The sequence below is a fragment of the Platalea leucorodia genome (genome assembly GCF_965183815.1).
Source record: "Platalea leucorodia genome assembly, chromosome: 33".
Classification (NCBI taxonomy): Eukaryota; Metazoa; Chordata; class Aves; order Pelecaniformes; family Threskiornithidae; genus Platalea; species Platalea leucorodia.
In genome coordinates this window covers 50,407-73,080 of record NC_138855.1, presented here as the reverse complement: position 1 = coordinate 73,080, position 22,674 = coordinate 50,407, and the positions used below count along the sequence as shown (strand labels likewise).

The window sequence follows — 22,674 nt, the reverse complement described above, 5'->3', positions numbered from 1 at the left end:
GCCCCAAACCATCCTAGGAGCCCCAGAACTGCTCCTAAGTATCCCCAGGACCCCAAAACTGCCCCGGGCCACCCTGGGGCCTCCAGAACCCCAAAACTCCCCCAAAGTCTTTCCAGGGACCCCAAAACTGCCCCAAACCATCCCAGAGAGCTAGAACCCACCCCAAAAAACCTTCCCAGGACCCTGGAACTGCTCCACAGTGTCCCCAGGACCCCAAAAACTTACCTAGAAAATCCTCGGGACTCCAGGACACCCCCCCCCCCCCCCCCCCAAACTGCCCCCAAGCACCCTGGGGACCCCAGAAGTGCCCTAAAGCACCCCCAGGACCCCAAAACTGCCCCAAACCACCCTGGGGACCCCAGAAGTGCCCTAAAGCACCCCCAGGACCCCAAAACTGCCCCAAACCACCCCTGGGGACCCCAGAAGTGCCCTAAAGCACTCCCAGGACCCCAAAACTGCCCCAGACCACCCTGGGGACCCCAGAAGTGCCCTAAAGCACCCCCAGGACCCCAGAACTGCCCCAGACCACCCTGGGGACCCCAGAAGTGCCCTAAAGCACTCCCAGGACCCCAAAACTGCCCCAGACCACCCTGGGGACCCCAGAAGTGCCCTAAAGCACCCCCAGGACCCCAAAACTGCCCCAGACCACCCTGGGGACCCCAGAAGTGCCCTAAAGCACTCCCAGGACCCCAAAACTGCCCCAGACCACCCTGGGGACCCCAGAAGTGCCCTAAAGCACCCCCAGGACCCCAAAACTGCCCCAGACCACCCTGGGGACCCCAGAAGTGCCCTAAAGCACCCCCAGGACCCCAAAACTGCCCCAGACCACCCTGGGGACCCCAGAAGTGCCCTAAAGCACCCCCAGGACCCCAAAACCGCCCCAAACCACCCTGGGGACCCCAGAAGTGCCCTAAAGCACCCCCAGGACCCCAAAACCGCCCCAAACCACCCTGGGGACCCCAGAAGTGCCCTAAAGCACCCCCAGGACCCCAAAACTGCCCCAGACCACCCTGGGGACCCCAGAAGTGCCCTAAAGCACCCCCAGGACCCCAAAACCGCCCCAAACCACCCTGGGGACCCCAGAACTGCCCCCCTCACCCTACAGCCACCCCAAACCATCCCCTGGGTTCCCAGAACCCCCCCAAACCACCTCCAAGTCTCCTGTTGACCCCCAAACCACTCCCGAACGGCCCCCGAGACCCCAAAACTGGCCCCATGCTGTTCCTCTTGCCCCTTGCCACCTTCCTCCTCAAGGTTGGGTTCCCCAAAACCCCCCGGGACCCCAAAACCATCCCCACGCTGCTCCCCTTGCCCTATACCACCTTCTCCTCAAGGTAGGGTCCCCAAACCCCACCTGGGGACCCCAAAACTCCCCTGGGGACCCCAAAATCGCCCTAGGGACCCCAAAACCATCCCTACACCCGCTCCCTTTCCACCTCCTTCTCAAGATGGGGTCCCCAAAATCACCTCAAACATCCCTGGGGACCTTGGAACTCTAGGAGAGCCCCAAATTCGGGGGGGTGGTCACTGATGGGGTGTGTCCCCCCCCTCCCAGCTGGAGCAGGCAGAGCGGCGGGGGGCTCGCGCCCGCGGCCGGGACCCCGAAAGACGTCGGAAACGCCGGGCGGAACGGGGCGACCTCCCCGCCCTGGCTAAGGAGGAGCTGGAGCCAAAGAGGAGTCGGGGTCCCGAGGGGGGGACCCCCCGGGACAGCCCCCCCGCCTGGTCCCCACGCCCCGGGGGTGAGTGAGGGGGGGGCATCCCCAGAGTTTGGGGGGGAGGTATAGGGGCCCATTGCTTTGGGGTGGGGGTCCTGGGGGGGGGTAATGGGGCGGGGTGGGGTCCCAGGAGGGGCATGAGGGGGGTTATGGGGTGAGGGGGGGGTCCCAGGAGGAGCGTGGGGGGGGTTATGGGGTGAGGGGGGTCCCAAGAGGGGCATGGGGGGGGTTTATGGGGTGAGGGGGGGGGTCCCAGGAGGGGCATGGGGGGGGTTATGGGGTGGGGGGGCGTCCCAGGAGGAGCGTGGGGGGGGTTATGGGGTGGGGGGGGGCGTCCCAGGAGGAGCTTGGGGGCGGTTTATGGGGGAGGGGGGTCCCAGGAGGAGCTTGGGGGGGGTTATGGGGTGAGGGGGGGGGTCCCAGGAGGGGCATGGGGGGGTTTATGGGGTGAGGGGGGGGTCCCAGGAGGAGCGTGGGGGGGGTTATGGGGTGAGGGGGGGGGCTATGGGGTAAGGGGGGGGCCCCAGGAGGGGCATGGGGGGGCTATGGGGTTATGGGGTAGAGGGCAGGACACCCCCCCCCCCCAACCAGCATAGGGGCCCCCCATGGGGTTTTGGGGTGCTCCCCCCCCCCCAACCACCCCCCCCTCCGCCCCCCCCCCAGGACTCGTGACGCGGAGCCCCCCAGCTCGGACGGACGCGCCTGCCGGCGGCGGGGACGGACTGGGGGGGGGCCATGCCGTGTGTCGTCCCCCCCCCCCAAACACCCCCGGACTTGGGGGGGGGGGAGGGTCTCCCCCCCTTCTCCCCCCCCCCCCCCCCCCCCCGCGATGTAATTATTTGAGTTGATTTCTTTTGTATCGTTAAGCCCCCCCGGGGGGGGGCCACACACACACAAATGGGGGTCCGTGGGTCCCCCCCAAAGGGGGGGGGGGGGCCCAACCAGCACAGCAGGGCCAGCCCCCCCCCCCCCCCCCCCCCCCCGCACCGGGTTTTTTATAGGATTGGGGGGGTGGGGGAGAGGGGGTGGGGGCGGATTTGGGGCCCCCCTGCCCCCCCCCCGCCGACACTAACAGTCTCGGGCTCTTTGTAGCGGGGTGGGGACGGGGGGCCTTATTTTATTGTATTATGATTTTTTTTTATTATTATTAAACTTTGGAGGCTAAAGGGGATTTGGGTGGTTGGGGGGGGGGGGGGGGGACGGGACCCCCCCCAAAGCTGCGCGGACACGTGGGGAGCGTCCGCACCGCGCATGCGCCGCGGGGGGGGGGGGGGGCGGGCGCTGAGGCGCTTCCCATTGGCCGCCGTCTCCGCCAATGGGCGGGCGGGGACGGGCGAGGCGCCGGGCAGGTGATGGCGGCGGCGCGAGGCGGTGACCGTTGGTTCCTCCGCGGAGTTCCCTCCCCCCCCCCATTCTGAGGTAAAAATGTGTTTCGTGAGGTAAAATCTGCCTTTCTTGAGGTAAAATACCTTTTCTGAAGTTAAAAATCCCTTTCCTGAAGTAAAACCCTCTTCTGTGAGGTAAAAATGCTACCTTTTTTGAGGTAAAAATCCCCTTTCCTGAGGTTAAAATCCCCTTTGCTGAAGTAAAACCCTCTTCTGTGAGGTAAAATCCCCTTTCCTGAAGTTAAACCCTCTTCTGTGAGGTAAAAGCCTCTTCCGTGAGGTAAAACCTACCTTTGTTGAGGTAAAAATCCTGTTTTCTGAGGTTAAAAATCCCCTTTCCTAAAGTAAAACCCTCTTCTGTAAGGCAAAATCCTCTTCTGTGAGGTAAAATTTACTTTTCCTGAGGTAAAAAATCCCTTGTTGAAGTTAAACCGTCTTCTGTGAGGTAAAAGCTGCTTCTGTGAGGTAAAATTTACCTTTCCTGAAGTAAAAATGTGCTCTGTGAGGTAAAATTTACCTTTCCTGAGGTAAAAATCTCCTTTCCTGAAGTAAAACCCTCTTCTGTGAGGTAAAAATCTACCTTTGTTGAGGTAAAATCCCCTTTTCTGAGGTTAAAATCCACTTTCCTGAAGTAAAACCCTCTTTTGTGAAGTAAAATTTACCTTTCCTGAGGTAAAATCCCCGTCCCTAAGGTAAAAAAACAAAAAAAATCCTCTTCCCTGAAGTAAAAACCTCCTCCATGAGATAAAATTTACTTTTTCTAAGGTAAAAAATCCTTTTTCGTGAGGTAAAATCCTCCTCCATGAGGTAAGTCTCCCTTTTTTTGAGGAAAAACCCTCCTGTTTTGAGACACCCCCCCCCCCCCGAGGTAAAACTCCTTTTTTTGAGGGTAAAACCCCTCCTTTTTAGAGTAAAAACCCTCTTTTTGAGGAGAAAACTTTTTTTTTTAGGAGAAACCCTCCTTTTTTGAGGAAAATATTTTTATTTTTAGGAAACCCCCATTTGTTTTTTTTTTTTTGAAGGAAAACTCTCACTTTTTTTTGAGGAAAAAGGGTTTTTTTGAGGAAAACCATCCCTTTTTTGAGGTAAAAACCTCCTTTTTTGAGGTAAAATATTCCCTTTTTTTGAGGAAAACGCCTCTTTTTTTTGAGGAAAACTTTTGAGGAAAACCCCTCCCTTTTTTGGATATAAACCACTCCTTTTTTAGAGGTTTAAACTTTCCTTTTTTAGAGATAAACCCCTCCTTTTCTTGAGGAAAAAGCCTCCCTTTTTTTGAGGAAAAACATCCTTTTTTTGAGGAAAACCCCTCCCTTTTTGGAGGTAAAACATTCCCTTTTTTTGGATGTAAACCCCTCTTCTTTTGGATATAAGCCCCTCCTTTTTTAGAGGTAAAACCCCTTTTTTTGAGGAAAAACCCTCCCTTTTTGGAGGTAAACCCCTCCTTTTTTTGACGAAAACCCTCCCTTTTTTTGAAGAAACCTTTTTTTTTTTAGGAAGAACTTTTTTTAGGGAAACCCCTCTCTTTTTTTAGGAAAACCCCTCTTTTTTCTTAGGAAAACCTCTTTTTTTTTTTTTTTTTTAGGAAAAACCTTCCCTTTTTTTTGAGGGAAAACTCCCTTTTTTAATGAAAAACCCTCCTTTTTTTTTGAGGGAAAACTCCCTTTTTTAATGAAAAACCCTCTTTTTCTTTTTTAGGAAAAAGGTGTTTTTAGGAAAAAAAATCTTTTTTTTTGAGGTAAAACGCTCCTTTTTTTTTTCTTTGAGGAAAATCCCCTCCCTTTTTTTTTTTGAGGAAAACCCCTTTTTCTTCTTGAGGAAAACCCTTCCTTCTTTTGAGGAAAAACACTTCTTTTTGAGGAAAACCCCTTTTTTTTTTTCTTTTTGAGGCAAACCCTTCCTTTTTCCGAGGCAGCCCCCCCTTTCCTGAGGTAACTCCCCCGTCCCGGCGCCTAGAGCCCGCCGACGCAGGCCATCTCGTCGGCCAGCTCCTCCTCGGCCGGCGGCCGCAGCGGTTCCTCGTCGCTGTAGACGGTGGCGGTGGCGGCGGGGCGGCGGCGGGTGAGGAGGTCGGTAGCGGCGCTTTCCATCTCGTCCATCGTCATGTCGCAAGCGTCGGCGATCTCCCGCTTGGCCACAGCCACGAATTTGGGATCGCGGGCGAACAACCCCAACCCTTCCGAGATCAGCACCTGCGGCGGGGGCCGGGAGGGCGCTGGCTGACGCCGGCCTGGCAGGCGGAGGGGGCCCGATCCGGCGCCCCCCCCGTCCCCGTCCCCCCCCACTCACCGCTTCCACCAGGCTGTCGGCGGAGCCGCGGGCCAGCGCCTCCCGAGGGCCGCAGGGCCGCAGGCGGAGGGGGCCGGGGGCCCCGCGCTCCCCCAGGAACCAGCGCGAGAGCGGGGGGAGGCTCCCGCCGCCGCCTTCGCGCCCCACCGGCGGGGGTCCCCCCTCCACCAGGATGAGGGGCGCGTAGAGGACGTGGCCGCGGGCGGGGGCCGCGGCCCAGGCGTGGGAGGAGCCCCCCAGGCGCCACGTCTCGGAGCTGCCGTAGCCCTGCGGGGAGAGGCGGTTGTTGGCGGCGGCGGTGGCCGCGGGCGCGTCCCGCCGTCCGGCGCGCGCGGCGGCGGCGGCGGTACCTGGGGCCGCGCGGGACCCGAGGGGGTGTAGGTGCCCGGGATGGGCTCGTCCTCGCAGCTGCCCTGGCGCCGCAGGCACTGGATGGTGAAGGAGGGCTTCCGACCTGGGCAACGTGGTGGGGCGGGGCTCACCTGAGACCCCGCCCACATCCAGCAAGCCACGCCCATAACCCACAGGCCCCGCCCACCTCGCCTTAGGCCCCGCCCCTACCTGCGGGGGTGGGAGGCAGGAGCCGTCGCCTCTTGAGCTGCTGCCCTTCCAGGGCCCCGTTGTGGAGGGCGAAGTGCCGGGAGGGCAGCGGCAGCGACCCCCCCCGCGGCCCTTCTCCCGCCCAGCGGCGGGGCTGGGGGGCGGCCGCGCTCCCCGGCGCCCTGGGGAAGGCGTTGGCGGTTGGAGTCTCCCCGGTTACAGGGACACCCCGCCGCGCGCCGGAGGGGGCGGGGGTCGTAGGGGACGCGGGTGTCGCCGTACCTCTCCCCGCCCCAGCGGTGGCGGGGGGCCGAGCCCTCGGGGTCCTCTTCGTGGCTGCCCTCCCCTGGCTCCTCCGCATCCTCGGGGGGGGCTGGCTCTTCCTGCGCCCCCCCCTCCGAGCGCCGCCTGTGCACAGGGCTGTGGGGACCCCCGTTGCCCCTCCCCCCCCCCAGGACCCCCCGTGTCTGGGTGCCCCCCCCCGCCCCCCAGTGCCATACCTGCTGCCGAGGCGCTGCTGGGGGCCGACGTGGGGAGGGGGCGCGGGGTCCTCCCCCTCGGTGGGGACCGGGCTGGCGGCTGGGGGGGGCTCCCCCAGGAGGGGGGGGCTGGGGGCGGAGCCGTACAGGGTCTCGGGGGCCTGCGGGCAGAGGGGGCGGGGTTTGCTTGGTGGGTGTGGCCGGGAGGCGTGGCCTGAAGGGGAGGGGCGGGGCTTACGGCATAGGTCAGCTGCTCCTCCTGGGTGACGGCGGGGCCTTCGTCGCCTTCCAGGTCGCAGCTCAGCGCCCGTCGCATCTCGGGGCCCAGCGCCTGCAGCGTCTGCAGCCCGGCCTGGGCGGGGAGGGGACGTCACCGCTGCCACCCCCCCACCCCCCAGCCCCCCACCCCCCCTCCCACCCACCTGGAGCGCGCACTCGTTGCTGGGGCCGGCGTTGGGCCCCAGCATCCCCCGTTCCTTCCGCCGCCGGAACTTGCGGAAATAGTCCTGGATCAGGAAGGTGGCGTAGAACTTGCCGACGGTGACCTCCTCCTCTGGGGGGGGGGGCGGGCACAGCAGGGTCAGGGGTGCCGGGGTCCCCGAGGGGGTGACACAAGGACAGACAGACAGACGTTCGCTCACCCTCGGGCGGGGGGATGACCTCATCCAGCAGCTTGGGCTTCGTCCTCTTCCAGATCTTCTTGACCACGGCGCGCAGCTCCTTGTTGGCCACGTCCAGGTTCCCTGGTGGGGGACGACGCCCGAATGGCGGGGGGTGCCCCCGCCCTGGCTCTCGCACCCCGCTGTCCCACGGGGATACACCCCAATTCCCAACCTTCCGTCTTGATCTTGAGGGAGGTGCGGACCAGGGCGAAGAGGGTGGCGTTGAAGGTCACCGTCCCGTCCGAGTTGAGGGGCATGTTCATGGCCACCAGGCGCTGGGGATGATGGGAAGGGGGGGGTGGGGTGAGTGAACCCAGGCATCCGGGTGCCCCACCCCCCCAAAAGACCCCAACCGACCTTGCAGGCGACTCGGTGGGGACAAAGCTTCCCGAAACCCAGCGGGGGCTGGATCCGGCGCAGCAGCGTCACCACGTCCAGGTGCTTGATGCGGCCCCTGCGGCGTGGCGGGGTCACCGGGAGGGGGGGGGCCCGGACACCTGGGTGTCACCCCACCCCACCCCCCCCCCGGCTTTGGGTGTGCGCGACGGTGACAGACCTGGCGGCGGGGTCGTACTCGGACCAGACGCGCTTGAACTCGTCCAGGTGGTGGGGGCCCAGGATGGACCAGTCGCGCGTCAGGTAGTCAAAGTTGTCCATGATCACCGCCACAAAGAGGTTGATGATCTGCGGGGGAGGGGTTGCGCCGTTACGGGGGGGGGGAGGGTTGGGAACCCCCCCGGGGGCCGTGGGGCAGTGCCGCCGTGGGGCAGTGCCGCCGTGGGGCTCACCAGGAAAGCGCAGAGCATGAAGAAGCTGATGAAGTAGACGATGGCGAAGTTGCTGCCGCAGGTGAACTCCTCGCCTGGCCCCGCGTCCGACTCGGGGTCGCAGCGCTTGCCCGGCAGGCTGGCCAGCATGATCTCCTGCCAGGCCTCCCCCGTGGCGCACCTGCGCCCCACACGTCCGTGCGACCCTATAGGGCCCCTCCGGACCCTATAGGCCCCCCTCCCCAACCCCTGGCGGCGTCTCCTGCCAGGCCTCCCCTATAGATGCGGTACGGATGCCCTGCAGGGACGCGTAGGCCTCAGGAGAGCTCTATAGGAGCCCCACGGGGACGCCATAGGGACTCTGTGGGGAGGCCACAGAGCACACGGGGACCGTATAGGGACCCCACAGGGACCCTATAGGGATCCTATAGGCCCCCTGTAGTGACCCACAGACCCCAAGGGGATCCACAGGGACCCAACAAAGACCCTGAAGGGTCCCCCCAGATCCCATAGGGAGCCCGCGGGGACCCCCGAGGCCCCCACCCAGATCCTATAGGAAGCCCAGAGCCCCCCCCCCCCCGATTCTATAGGGCCCCCATAGGGCCCCGGCCCCACCTGAAGAGCAGCAGCACGGCCTGGGGGAAGGTCTGGAAGTTGTTGTTGCGGTTGATCTGGGTCCCGTCCTGCAGCGCCACCTTCCCAAAAGTCTGGGGGGGGGGGAAACGTGGGGCTTGCGGGGGACACCCCCCCCCCTCGCACGCCCCTCGCACGCCCCTCGGAGGGGGCGCGGCTCTCGCACGAGGCCCCTCACCTGCATGCCGATGACGGCGTAGATGAAGAAGATCATGGCGATGAGGAGGGCGACGTAGGGCAGGGCCTGCGGGGTGGCGGAGCAGGGGGGTGAGGGCGCGCGGGTGTCCCCCGGTGCCCCGTCCCCCGCCCCGCGATGTCCCACCTGGAAGGACTTGACGAAGGTCCAGAGCAGGGTGCGGATACCCTCGCCCTTGGACAGCAGCTTCACCAACCGCATCACCCGGAAGAGCCGGAAAAAAGTGATGGAGATGCGGGAGCTGTCCTCCGAGCTCTGCGGAGAGCGGGGTGGGGGGGCGGCGGTGAGGGGCACCCCAAAACTCCCGCACACCCCCCCGAGAACACCCCCGTACCTCACCAACGTGACCCCCGTTCTGTCCCATACAGGCGTCGGGAACCGCGGATGGAGACGGAGGTGGATGGAGACGGACGTGGATGGAGACGGAGGTGGATGGAGACGGAGGTGGAGGTGGACGGAGACGGACAGAGACAGACAGATGTACGCAAGGACCACGGACACGGAGGGAGGGACCCCCCCCCCCCCAAATGTCCCCGCATCCAGAGGACGTGACTCACGTTGACCTCGGTGACGGCGATGTCCACCACGCTGCCCACCACGATGAGGGCGTCGAAGGTATTCCAGGCGTCGCAGAAGTAGTGCTGCGCGCGGGGCGGGGCGGTGAGGGGCCCCCCTCCTCGTGCGACACCCTCCCCCCTCGTGCGACGCCCCCCCCCCCCCCGTGTGACGCACGCCCCGCCTCCTCGTGCGACGCACGCCCCGCCAGCCTACCCGGGGTTTGAAGGCGATGATCTTGAGCACCATCTCGACGGTGAAGAGCCCCGTGAACACCATGTTGAGCAGGTCCATCACGTAGTTGAAGGGCTTGGACTGCTCGTAGTGCTTTGGCGGGGGGAAAAGGGGGGGTCCTTAGCCGTCGTCCCCCCCCCCAAGACACCTCAGTGTCCCCAAGTGTCCCCAAACCCCCCCTCGCCGTCCCCACCTGGACGGCCAGGGCGATGGTGTTGAGGAGGATGAGGACGAACATGATGTACTCAAAGGCGGTGGAGTTGACCATGGCCCAGACGCGGTACTGGCTGCGGTTCTTGGGGATGTAACGCCGCAACGGCTGCGCCTTCAGGGCGTACTCCACGCACTGCCGCTGCGGAGGGAGACGGGGACACAACCGGGCTGTCACGGGGCGACGAGGTGACGCCGCGGGGGGGGGGGTGACGAGGTGACGCCGCAGCGTCCCCAAGCACCTGGTTCTTGTCCAGCTCGCAGTTGCGGTACTCGCTCTCCCCCTGCGCCCGGAAGGTGATGATGACGAAGCCGACGAAGATGTTCATCATGAAGAAGGCGATGACGATGATGTAGATGATGAAGAAGATGGAGATCTCCACCCGGTAGTTGTAGATGGGACCCTGGTCCTCGGCGTTGGCATCGATGGCCTTGTACAGCAGCCTGGGGCGGGCGGGGGGAGGCGGTGGTCCGCGAGGCGCCACCTCGCGCGGGGGTCAGGGCGTCACCGTGTCCCCCCCCGGGTGACTCACGCGGGCCAGCCCTCGAAGGTGGAGACGGTGAAGAGCGCCATCATCCCCGCCAGCACGTTGTCGAAGTTGAAGTCGCTGTTGTGCCACAGGCGCTCCCGCACCGAGGGGTGGGCGACGTCCCCGTCCTTGTACACCAGGAAGGTGCCCCTGGGGGGGGGGGGGGGGGGGGGAACAGCCGCGCCGAGGGGTGACACCCGCGGGGGACACGGACCCAGGTACAGCCCGCGCTCGGTGTACACTCACAGCGCGCACGCGCGCTCCCTTCGCGCCCTACGAGTACCCCCCGCGTCACCTACACTCGCAGTCGGGCTACACTCACACTCAGGCTCCACCCACACTCAGGCTACACCGCTCCCGCTACAGGCCCGTGCACATCTACAATCCACACTCACACTCGGCCTACACTCGCACTCAAGCTACACTCAGCCCACACTCGCACACAGCTTACACTCGTGTCTACACACCCATCTGCACTCACACTCGCCCTACGCTCACATTTACACTCATACTCGATCAACACTCGGATGCAGCCTACACTTACACTCAGGCTACACTCGCCTGCAGCCTAAGCTCATGTCTACACTCACACTCGCACTCAGCCTACACTCACACTCAGCCTAAACTCACGTTCACACTCACACTCGGCCTACACTCACACTCAGCCCCACTCACACTCAAGCTACACTCATGTCTGCACTCACACTCAGCCTACACTCACATTCAAGCTATGCTCACGTGTCTACACTCGTACTCAGGCTACAGTCACACTCAGGCTACAGTCACAGTCCAGCTACTCACACTCACGCTCAGCCTACACTCACATCTACGCTCACCCTCAGCCTAAACTCACGTTTACACTCACACTCAAGCAACAGTCTCACTCAGCCTACACTCACACTACAGTCACCCTCACATTTAATCTACACTCAGTGTACACTCGCACTCAGCCTAAACTCACAGCTACACTCACACTAAGTCTGTACTCCAGTTACACCCACTCTGCCTACACTCACACTCAATCTACACTCATGTCTACACTCACACTCCATCAATACTCAGCCTACACTCACACTCAAGCTACAGTCACACTCAGCCTGCACTCACGTTCCATCTGCCCTCACATCTCTATACTCACAGTCGAGCTACACTCACACTCAGACTACAGTCACACTCAAGCTACACTCACAGTCCAGATACACACACTCTCACTCAGCCTACACTCAAGCTACACTCACACTTAATCTACACTCATACTCAGCTTAGACTCACACTCAGTCTACACTCGTCCTACACTCGTGTTTACACTCAGATCTACACTCATACTCACCCTACACTCACTCTCAACAGTCAGATGCAGCCTACACTTAGGCTACACTCGCGTGCAGCCTAAGCTCATGTCTACACTCACACTCAGCTTACACTCACGCTCAGCCCACACTCAGCCTAAACTCACAACTACACTCAGCCTACACTCACACTCAAGCTGCAGCCACATTCAGCCTACACTCGCTCAGTCTAGACTCACACTCATACTCGGCCTACACTCACACTACACTCACATCTACCCTCACACTCAAGCTACACTCACAGCTACACTCACACTACACTCGCCCTCAGCCTACACTCAGCCTACACTCACATCTACACTCACGCTACACTCACGCCATGCTCCCCCTCAGCCTACACTCATATCTACACTCACACTCAGCCTACACTCACATCTACACTCACACTCAAGCTACGCCCCCCCTCAGCCTACACTCACATCTACACTCACACTTCACTCACACTCAGCCTACACTCACATCTACACTCGCACTACACTCACGCTCGCACTTCACTTATGCTCAGCCTACACTCACATCTACACTCACACTCAGCCTACACTCACACTCAAGCTACCCTCCCCCTCAGCCTGCACTCACACTCACACTCACACTCAGCCTACACTCACACCTACACCCCCGCCCCGGGGACCACCGGCCGCGCGGGGGTGGGCACCCACTTGCACTCCCCGGGCGTGTGCTTGGCCTCGTCGGTGCAGCTGTAGAACTTCCCCTGGGGAGAGGGGGGGCAGGGGTTGGGGACCCCCGCAGCGGGGGGTTGGGGACCCCGGGGTGGGGGACCCCCGCCGTGGGGGGGTTGTGTCCCCCCCCCCCAACACCTTGAAGAGCTGCACCCCGATGCAGGCGAACATGAACTGCAGCAGCGTGGTGACGATCATGATGTTGCCGATGGTGCGGATGGCCACGAAGACGCACTGCACCACGTGCTGGGGACAGAGGGACAGGCGGCCGTCGGGGACACCCTCGCCTCAGGGACGGGGGGGACGCGCGTGACAACGGGACATCAGGACACCCCGACACTGGGGACACCGGGACATAACACCCAGATTTCAGGGACCGTGGGGACACCCGGACACCGGGGACACTGGGATGGCGGGGACAACCGGACGTCAGGACAGTAGGACACAGGGACACCCATGCCACCGCAACACCGGGCCACTGATGTCCCCCGTGCCACCAGCAGCACCACATGCTGGGGACCCCAGTGCTCCCAGTGCCACCAGTACAGCCCGCAGCACACCACAGGCGCTGCTGGGTGCTCCCTGCCCCTCCTCCCAGTGCTCCCAGTGCCACCAGTACAGCCCGCAGCACCCCACAGGCGCCGCTGGGTGCTCCCTGCCCCTCCTCCCAGTGCCTCCCAGTGCTCCCAGTCCCACCAGTACAGCCCGCAGCACCCCACAGGCGCCGCTGGGTGGTCCCTGCCCCTCCTCCCAGTGCCTCCCAGTGCTCCCAGTCCCACCAGTACAGCCCGCAGCACCCCACAGGCGCCGCTGGGTGGTCCCTGCCCCTCCTCCCAGTGCGTCCCAGTGCTCCCAGTCCCACCAGTACAGCCCGCAACACACAAAAGGGGCTGCTGGGTGCTCCCTGCCCCTCCTCCCAGCGCCTCCCAGTCCCACCAGTACAGCCCGCAACACACAAAAGGGGCTGCTGGGTGCTCCCTGCCCCTCCTCCCAGTGCCTCCCAGTGCTCCCAGTCCCACCAGTACAAGCCCGCAGCACACCACAGGCGCTGCTGGGTGGTACCTGCCCCTCCTCCCAGTGCCTCCCAGTGCTCCCAGTGCCGCACCTTGAGGCCCTTGGCGCGGTTGATGGCTCGCAGGGGCCGCAGGACGCGCAGGACCCGCAGGATCTTCACCACCGAGATGGCGCTGGAGCTGCCGCGGGCGTTGGGGGACACCAGTGCTCCCAGTGCCTCCCAGTAGCACCCCCAGTGGCATTCCTTGTACCCTCCCAGTGCCCCTGGTGGCGCTCCCAGTGCCCCCACTGTCCCCAGTGGCACCCCCAGTGCCTTCCAGTGTCCCCAGCAGTACTCCCAGTACCCCCAGCAGCACTCCCAGTGCCTCCCAGTGCCTTCAAAGGCACTCCCAGTGCCTCCCAGTGCCCCCAGCAGTGCTCCCAGTGCCCTCAAAGGCGCTCCCAGTTCCTCCCAGTGCCTTCAAAGGCACTCCCAGTGCGTCCCAGTGCCTGCAGCAGTGCTCCCAGTGCCCTCAAAGGCGCTCCCAGTGCCTTCAAAGGCACTCCCAGTGCGTCCCAGTGCCCTCAGCAGCACTTCCAGTGCCTCCCAGTGCCTTCAAAGGCACTCCCAGTGCCTCCCAGTGCCCCCAGAGGCGCTCCCAATACCCCCCAGTGCCCTCAACGGCACTCCCAGTACCCTCAAAGGCACTCCCAGTGCCTTCCAGTACCCCCAAGCAGCACTCCCAGTACACTCAAAGGCACTCCTGGTGCCTCCCAGTATCCCCAGTGGTGCTCCCAATACCCCCCAGTGCCCTCAGCAGTATTCCAGTGCCTCCCAGTACCCTCGAAGGCACTCCCAGTGCCCCCAGCGGCATTCCCAAGCACCCTCAGTGGCACTCCAAGTGCCTCCCAGTGCCCTCAGTGGCATTCCCAGTGCCTCCCAGTGCCCCTAGCAGCACTCCCAGTGCCTCCCAGTGCCCCCCCCGCCCCCGGCTCACTGGATGCCGAAGGAGATGAGGGAGACGCCGACCACCAGCAGGTCGAGGAGGTTGAACCAGTTGCGGCAGAAGGAGCCTTTGTGCAGGAAGGCGCCGAACGCCGTCATCTGGGGGAGGCCGTGAACCCCGACATCGGGGACCACCCCCCCTCTTCCCGAGGGCCCCCCAAAACCCTGGGGACCCCCCCCAAAAACCCCTGCCCCCCCCCCCCCCCCGTACCTTGAGCAGGATCTCCACGGTGAAGATGGAGGTGAAGGCGTAGTCGAAGTAGCCCAGGATCTGGGGGGTGGGGTGGGGGGGAAACGGGGTGACCCCCACCCCCCCCCGTGTCCCCCCGACCCCCCCCCAGAGCCCCCCCAAAACCCCCAGGGCTCCCCAAAACCCCCCAGTCCCCCCCCCAAACCCCCAGCCCCCCCCAAAACCCCCAGGACCCCCCCCCAAACTGCCCCCAGCCCCCCCCCATTTCTGCCCCTTACATGGTCACAGGGTGAATTAGCCCCGCCCCTCCCCTCCCCCGCCCTCCCAGTTCGTCCCAGTTCCTCCCAGTATCCCACGTGGTTGCGGGGGGAGTGGGCGCGGACGGGGTCCTCGGCGGCCAGCGAGACGCTGCTGAGGATGATGAAGACGAGGATGAGGTTGGTGAAGACGTGGTGGTGGATGAGGGCGTGGCACCGCACCCGCAGCCTGCGCCGGGCACGCGTCAGCACCAGTGCTCCCAGTTCCTCCCAGTTTACTGGGAGCCCTCTGCTCCCAGTGCTCCCAGTCCCCCCCAGTTTGTGTCCCCAGTCCCCCAGTCGTCTTAGCGGCCCCAGTGCTCCCAGTCCCCCCAGTTTGTGTCCCCAGTCGTCTTAGTGGCCCCGGTGCTCCCAGTCTCCCCTGCTCCAGTCCTCCCAGTGCCCCAAGCCCTCCAGTCCCAGCGCCCCCAGTTTGTGTCCCCCCATGGCCCTTGTATCCCCAATCCCCACCGTGTCCCAGTCCTCCCAGTGCTCCCAGTGCCCCCAGCCCTCCCAGTGCCTCCAGCCCTCCCAGTGCCTCCAGCCCCAGTGCTCCCAGCTCTCCCAGTGCCCCCAGCCCCAGCCCTCCCAGTGCCCCTAGCCCATCCTCCCAGTCCTCCCAGTGCTCCCTCCCAGTGCCCCCAGCCCCAGTCCTCCCAGCACTGCCCAGTCCCCCCAGCACTGCCCAGTCCTCCCAGTGCCCCCAGCCCAGCGCTTCCACTGCCCCCAGCCCGTCCTCCCAGTCCTCCCAGTGCCCCCAGCGCTCACGGGTTGGTGCTGCCCAGCAGGAAGAAGGCGCTGCCCTCGGGGATCGGCACCACCTTGGGTTTGGGGGGCTCCTCCAGGGGCTCCAGCCGGGGCCCCCCCAGACCGTCCCGCTCCCCCCCGCCCTCCTCGTCACCTGCAAGGGACGCAGGCGTCCGGCCGCCGTCACCCCCGACCCCGCCGCGGCGGCCGGCCGGGCGGCGCTCACCTTCCTCGCTCCCCTCCTCCTCCTCCTCCTCCTCCTCCTCCTCCTCCGGCTGCTCCCCCTCAACCTGGGGAGGAAAAGGGGGGGGGGGAGGGTGAGTGTGCGAGGGGGGAGCGTGCGAGGGGCAGCGTGCGAGGGCCGCGCTCACCTTCACGCTCACGTCCTGGCTCCCCGCCCCGGCTTCCACCTCCCCGGCCTTCTCCCTGTTTTGGGGGGCAGCGGGGGAAAAGGGGGGGGCTCAGCCGGGGGCCCCAGGCCCCCGGGGACACCCCCCCCCCCCCAAAAAAACCCCAGGGGGACGCAGGCGCCCGGGCTCACTTTTTATCGGCCCCCGAGTTGATGTTGTCGCCGTCGGCCAGGTTGTCGACTGCGATGGCCAAGAAGACGTTGAGGAGGATGTCTGTGGGGAGGAAAGGGTTAACCAGTGCTCCCAGTATCCTCCCAGTATCCTCCCAGTATCCTCCTCCTCTAGGCTGGGTTCGCTCCTGCTCCCAGTCCCCTCCCAGTTCCCTCTCCGCTTCTCATTCCCAACCCCGGCCTCTCCCCTGCCACCTCCCCAGTTACCCCCCCGCTCCCTTCCCAGTTACCCCGCGCCCTGCTCCCCAGTCCCTCCCAGTGCTCCCAGTACGCCCGGCTCACAGTTCCCGCAGATGAAGAGGATGACGAAGTAGACGCAAACGAGCATCCCGGGGAAGACGGGGCCGCCGTAGGCCATGATCCCGTCGTACATCACCGCGTTCCAGTCCTCCCCGGTCAGGATCTGGGGGGGTCACCCCAAAACCTCAGCGTCCCCCGCTGCCACCAGTAACCCCCCCCCAGTGCTCCCAGTGCTCCCAGTATGCTGCCGCCTCCCAGTCCTTCTCCATCAGGGTGCAGCGTCGCCCTGGAATGACTACAGGCGGGTCTCCCAAAAGGTTTTGGGGTCCCCCATGGGGTTTTTGGGGTCCCCCCATGGATTTTGGGGTCTCCCCACAGGTTTTGGGGTCCCCCATGGGGTTTTAGGGTCCCCCCCATGGGGTTTTGGGGTCCTCCCATGGGGTTTTGGGGTCTCCCCACAGGTTTTGGGGTCTCCCCACAGGTTTCGGGGTCCCCCATGGATTTTAGGGTTCCCCAAGGATTTTGGGGTCCCCCATGGGCTTTGGGCACCCCCCCAGGTTTTGGGGACCCCCCCAGGTTTCAAGCTCCCCCATGGGTTTTGGGTCTCCCCATGAGTTTCAGGATCCCCCCCCAGGTTTTGGGGTCCTCCTCTGAGTTTTGGGGTCCCCCCTCGGGTTTTGGGGTCCCCCCCCGGGTTTCGGGGTCCCCCCCCCCGGGTTTCGGGGTACCTGGAAGACGGTGAGCAGCGCCTGAGGGAAGGTATCGAAGGTGCTGCGCTTGGTCTGGGTCTCGTCGAAGCTGAAGCGGCCCCCGAAGAGCTGCATGCCCAGCAGGGCGAAGATGATGATGAAGAGGAAGAGGAGGAGGAGGAGGGAAGCGATGGACTTCATGGAGTTCAACAGGGAGCCCACCAGGTTGCTCAGCGACGCCCAGTGCCTAGGGGACGCTGGGGTTACTGGGAGGACTGGGAAAGGACGGGGAAGAGCCGGCGGCGGGGCGGCACCGGGAGGCGGCGGTGGTTCCCCCGCACCTGGTGACTTTGAAGACGCGGAGGAGGCGGACGCAGCGGAGGACGGAGATCCCCAGGGGTTCCATCGCCCCCCGCTCCACCAGAGCCGTTTCCAACACCCCGCCGCACACCACGAAACAATCGAAGCGGTTGAAAAAACTGGCGAAGTACCGGGCGGGGCCCAGGGCGTACAGCTTCAACACCATCTCGGCGGCGAACAGCGACAGCAGCGCCTTGTTGGCGTAGGCTTTTTTGGGGGTAACCCGGGCGTCCGGTTTGAGGACACCCCCCGCCCCCCAAAAACCTGTTGGGGTGTCGAGGGGTGTAGCGGGGTTGTACCTTGCGTTTGGGTGAGCCAAGGGGGTTGCCCGTGGTGCTCGGAGGCGATGGTGAGGGTGTTGAGGAAGACCAAGAGTAAGACGGTCCAGTAGAAGGAGACGGATTTCACCGCCCCGCGGCACCGTCGGCGCCACAGGCGGTTCAGGCGGCGCAGGCGGTGCCTGGGGGTTGGATTTGGGGGTGCGGGAGGGGACAGGCGGCCGCGGGGAGGGTGTAGTTTGGGGAGGGAGGAGAGGTGTTGGGGTTACAGAGACCCCCATCAGGTGTTGGGGGGGGGGATTTTGGGGGTCCCCCCTTTGTTTCCGTCCCCCACCGTTGCCCCTCACTCACCAGAATTTTGTCTTTGTGATTTTGCCCCTGAGGAGAAAAAGGCAGAGTCACCCCGAAATCTGGGGGGGGGGTCCCTGCGGCCGTGGGGGGAGGGGTCCTAGGGGTGCTGGGGTCGGTTTTGGGGTGCTGGGGGGGGGGTCCCGGGGGCTGTGGGAGATACTGAGGGGTCATGGGGGGGTCCCAGGGTGGGTTTTGGGGTGCTGGGGGGGGTCCCGGGGGCTGTGGGAGGTACTGGGGGGTCATGGGGGGGTCCCAGGGTGGGTTTTGGGGTGCTGTGGGAGGTATTGGGGGGCCATGAAGGGTTTTGGGGGGGTCGCGGGCCCCCCGTTTTGGCGCTCACAGGCAGCGGTCGCAGGCGGTCGGCTGCGCCTCCTCCTCGCCCACCGTCTCGGTGTTGACCGAGGTCGTCTCGCTGCCGGGAAGGCTGGCTGGGGTGGGGGTCAAAGGTCAGCGGGTGTGCGGGAGGGGGCACCCCAATATCGTGGGGACCCCCCCCCCCCGGAGGGGGACGGGGCCGCGTTACCGTGGGTTTCGGTGGAGTGACTGGCGTGCCGGAGCCACTTCAGCCGCGGTTTCCGCTTCCCCATCAGGTCCTCGGCGGTCAGGCCTGTTCGGGGCGGCAGGAGGCGGGGGGGACACACACACGACACAGAGATTTTGGGGTGCTGAGGGTTTTGGGGGGGGCCCTGTGCTCCCCCTCTCCGCTTACGGTGTTTCTCGTGCTCGTCCTCGTCGCCCTCCAGGTCCTCGGCCTGGGTGATCCAGTCCATGTAGCCCCGGAGATCCTCCTCCAGCTGCTGCTTCTCCCTCAGCTTCTGGAAATCTCCGCGGGCCTTGGCCTTCTCCCGCTCCTTGGAGAACTCCCTTGAGGGGGGGGGCACACGCACGCGTGAAGCCCCCGCGCGCACGCTAACGACGCGCCGACGACACGCGAACGGCGCCCTCACCCGCTCAGCACCCCCAGCACCAGGTTGAGGACGAAGAAGGAGCCGAAGATGACGAGGCTGACGAAGTAAATCCAGGGCAGCTCGTGGCCCATCGCGTCCTGCATCTGTAAAAGGGGGGGGGGGAAGGGCAGATTTTGGGGTGACGGAGCGTTAAGGGGGGGGGGGACCCCAACCCCACCCCTCGGCGGCGCGCGGGGGCGACGCCAGCAACGCTCAGGCGCCGGGAGAGGAGTTGGGGACGAATTCAGGGAGGATTGGAGGGGAGGGGAAGGATTTGAGGGGAGGGGAAGGATTTGAGGGGAGGGGAAGGATTTGGGGGGGGCAGGAGAAGGGTTTTGGGGGGCAGGAGAAGGGTTTTGGGGGGGGCTCACCCAGTAGAGGACGTCGGTCCAGCCCTCCATGGTGATGCACTGGAAGACGGTGAGCATGGCGAAGAAGAAGTTGTCGAAGTTGGTGATGCCGCCGTTGGGCCCCTCCCAGCGGCCCCGGCACTCGGTGTTGTTCTGCAGGCAGGCGCGGCCGTGGCCCGAGAAGGCGCAAGGGGAGGGGTCGTCCTCCGATTCCAGGTCTGGGGGGGGGGGGGCGGCACCCCCAAAATGGCGGTTGGGGGGGGGGCCCTGGGGTGTGGGGAGGCGGGGGGGCAAAGGGGAGGGCGGGGACCCCCCGCCCTTCCTGCTGGGGGTGGGGGGTAAAGGGGCTGGGGAATTGTGGGGGAGGGGCAAAATTGGGGGGGAAGGGGGGAAATTGGGGTGCGGGGGGGCAAAATTGGGGTGGGGGGGTGGTGCCACGCAGAGCGAGGGGGGGCTTGGGAATGCTGGGGGGGGGGGGGGCTGGGTCGTGGGGGGGCTGGGGATCGAAGTGGGGGGCTCAGGGTGCTGGGGGGGGGGGCAGGTGCCCTTGTTGGGGTGCCCCTGGGGGAGTCCTGGGTGCTGGGGGGGGGGCTCAGGGTGCTGGGGGGGGGGGCAGGTGCCCTTGTTGGGGTGTCCCTGGGGGGTCCTGGGTGCTGGGGGGGGCAGGTGCCCTTATTGGGGTGTCCCTGGGGGGGTCCTGGGTGCTGGGGGGGGGGCAGGTGCCCTTATTGGGGTGCCCCTGGGGGGGTCCTGGCTGCTGGGGGGGGGTCTCAGGGTGCTGGGGGGGGCAGGTGCCCTTGTTGGGGTGCCCCTGGGGGGGTCCTGGGTGCTGGGGGGGGGGTCTCAGGGTGCTGGGGGGGGTCTCAGGGTGCTGGGGGGGGGGCAGGTGCCCTTATTGGGGTGCCCCTGGGGGGGTCCTGGGTGCTGGGGGGGGGCTCAGGGTGCTGGGGGGGGGCAGGTGCCCTTATTGGGGTGCCCCTGGGGGGTCCTGGGTGCTGGGGGGGGGCAGGTGCCCTTGTTGGGGTGCCCCTGGGGGGGTCCTGGGTGCTGGGGGGGGGTCTCAGGGTGCTGGGGGGGGGCAGGTGCCCTTATTGGGGTGTCCCTGGGGGGGGTCCTGAGTGCTGGGGGGGGGGCTCAGGGTGCTGGGGGGGGGTCTTGGAGTTTAGGGGGGTCAATCGCCCTTACTGGGGCGTCACTGGGGGGGTCCTGGTCCCTGGGCGGGGGGGGGGGAGCGGGAACCAGAGTCCTCGGGGGGTCCCTGGAGGTGGGGGGAGGGGGTCTCCGCACCGGAGCCGATGAAGAAGCAGGTCTTGTGCATGCGGCCGATGAAGAGCTCGAGGCCGATGATGGCGTAGATGATGATGACGAAGAGGACGAGGAGGGCGATGTGGAGCAGCGGCACCATGGCCTTCATGATGGAGTTGAGGACGATGTGGAGGCCTGCGGGGGGCAAAAGGAAAAAGGGGGGGCGGGGGGGGGGGGCTGGCAGGAGACCCCCCCCCCACCCCAAAAAGCCGCCCCCCGTGGCCCAGCCCGAAAGGAACCTCACTGGGGACGCCGGAGACGAGGCGGAGGGGGCGGAGGACGCGGAAGGCGCGCAGGGCTTTGACGTCGAAGCCCCCCGGTTTCCCGCTCATGTGGTGGGCTTCGCCGGGTTTGTGGGACGCCTGCTCCAGGATGACGCTGAAGAGCCTGAGGGAGATTTTTGGGGAGGGGGGCGTTTGTACCCCCCCCCCCCCGCGCTTGTCCCCCCCCGCCCCCCCTTCCTCGGGGACGATCCCTCACCCCACGACGACGATGACGAAGTCCAGGAGGTTCCAGCCGTTGCGGATGTAGGCGCTGGGGTGCAGGACCAGCCCGTAGGCGATGATCTTCAGGAAGGTCTCCACCGTGAAGATGATGAGGAAGACGTACTCCACCTGCTCCTGGGGGCGGGGGGGGGGCGAAGGGGGGACACGGGCGTTTGGGGATACCCCACCCCCATATCCACCCCCCCCAGGGGCTCGGTGGGGTGGCCCAGCACCTCCTTCACCCAGGGGACAGGGGCATTTGGGACCCCCCCCCCCCCTTCCCAGCATCCCCTTCTCCTGGGGGACAGGGGCATTGGGGACCCCCCCCCCCCACCCTTCCCAGCATCCCCTTCTCCTGGGGGACAGGGGCATTGGGGACCCCCCCCCCCTTCCCAGCATCCCCTTCTCCTGGGGGACAGGGGCATTGGGGACCCCCCCCCCCCACCCTTCCCAGCATCCCCTTCTCCTGGGGGACAGGGGCATTGGGGACCCCCCCCCCCCCCCCTTCCCAGCATCCCCTTCTCCCGGCGGCTAAGCCGGGATTAGCGCCCGCCCGGGGCGCCGGGTAAAGCAGCTTAAGGCCGCGCGGCACACGCGCGTGCGAGGGGCACACGCGTGTGCGCCCCGGGGGACCCAGGCGTCCGGGCACCCCCCGTCCCCCGTCCCCACCGAGGGAGGAACCCCACAATTCCCTCCGGCTTCGTTAAGCGGCGCCGTTATCCCTTAACGAGCTAAACCAGTGCCTAACTGGGACCAGTTGGTTTATTCGGGGTGGGGGCCTCACCAGGTTGTGGTTGGCGGCGTTGGAGTCGTCCTCGGGGAAGGGGATGTAGACCCCCAGGGCCACGCAGTTGGCGAAGATGGTGGCGAGGATGAGGATGTCGAAGGGCCTGGGGTTAATAAAGGGGGGGGGGGGGGGGCAGCGGGGGGGGGGCTGCCCCCCCCCCAAATCTGCCCCCCGCCGCGGTCTTCACGGCCGACCCCGGTACCCCCCAAAACTTGCGCGTGTCCCCCCCCGAAACGGACTCACTTCCACTCGACGATGCTGATGGCCGCCCGGCGGATGGGGTTGTTGAGGCGGAGGCAGAAGAGGGCGCGGGGGGAGCGGTGGACCCCCCCCCCGGAGCCCTGCCCCTTGTGCTTGGGGTGGGGGGGACGTCGGTGACGGTGACCCGGGGGGGTCCCTCCGCCCGCCGCAACCCCGGCGCCTTCGCCTCCCGGCCACCCCGGGGGTTGGCCCGCGGCTTCGGCAAAGGGCGGCAGCTCTTTGGGGGGGCCTGGGGGTCGGGGGGGGGGGGCGGTCAAGGACCCCCCCAAACCCTCCTGGACACCCCCCCCCCCAAAGCCCTCCAACCCCAGGACCCCCTGTAAACACCCACAGACCAGGCCCCCCCCCATACTCTCAGGGACCCCCCATACTCTCGGGGACCCCCCAACTCTCGGGGACCCCCCCCATCTCATTGGGGACCCCCCCATCTCATTGGAGACCCCCCCCGAACCCCCACTTCTTCCCCAGGACCCCCCCCCATATCCCCTCCAAGACTCCCCCCCCCCCCCCAACTCACCCTCTCCGTTCTCCTCCGACTCCGACATGGCGAGGGGGGCGGCCGGGGGTTGTTGCCGGAGATCTGGG

General features: G+C 65.1%; 2 protein-coding genes across 2 annotated transcripts in view; one reads left to right on the top strand and one right to left on the bottom strand.

Moving 5' to 3' along the window:
• Window positions 1-2,581, top strand: part of LOC309601377 (lysine-specific demethylase 5C-like) — an 18,556-nt gene extending 15,975 nt beyond the window's left edge. The window contains 2 exon segments of the mRNA XM_082334334.1: window positions 1,556-1,742; window positions 2,382-2,581. Of these exon segments, the coding sequence (XP_082190460.1) occupies window positions 1,556-1,742; window positions 2,382-2,566 (372 nt within the window). The 3' untranslated portion in view covers window positions 2,567-2,581.
• A 2,441-nt stretch (window positions 2,582-5,022) lies between these two features.
• Window positions 5,023-22,674, bottom strand: CACNA1F (calcium voltage-gated channel subunit alpha1 F). Its single transcript, XM_082334324.1, has 48 exons — window positions 22,607-22,674; window positions 22,072-22,318; window positions 21,826-21,931; window positions 21,037-21,176; window positions 20,801-20,943; window positions 20,539-20,691; window positions 19,273-19,469; window positions 18,902-19,005; window positions 18,664-18,818; window positions 18,478-18,561; window positions 18,295-18,382; window positions 17,955-17,981; window positions 17,625-17,785; window positions 17,307-17,532; window positions 17,005-17,212; window positions 16,319-16,439; window positions 15,998-16,079; window positions 15,828-15,882; window positions 15,683-15,746; window positions 15,478-15,610; window positions 14,770-14,899; window positions 14,435-14,494; window positions 14,216-14,322; window positions 13,330-13,417; window positions 12,363-12,470; window positions 12,204-12,256; window positions 10,199-10,345; window positions 9,908-10,109; window positions 9,649-9,807; window positions 9,438-9,548; window positions 9,224-9,307; window positions 9,001-9,021; window positions 8,793-8,921; window positions 8,649-8,714; window positions 8,453-8,544; window positions 7,859-8,018; window positions 7,627-7,754; window positions 7,428-7,524; window positions 7,243-7,345; window positions 7,050-7,151; window positions 6,831-6,961; window positions 6,647-6,760; window positions 6,430-6,569; window positions 6,212-6,337; window positions 5,951-6,111; window positions 5,740-5,843; window positions 5,390-5,656; window positions 5,023-5,292 (listed from the first exon to the last, which is right to left on the bottom strand). The coding sequence occupies exons 1-48, from the start codon at window positions 22,632-22,634 to the stop codon at window positions 5,053-5,055; spliced, it is 5,952 nt and encodes a 1,983-aa protein (XP_082190450.1). The 5' UTR covers window positions 22,635-22,674; the 3' UTR covers window positions 5,023-5,052.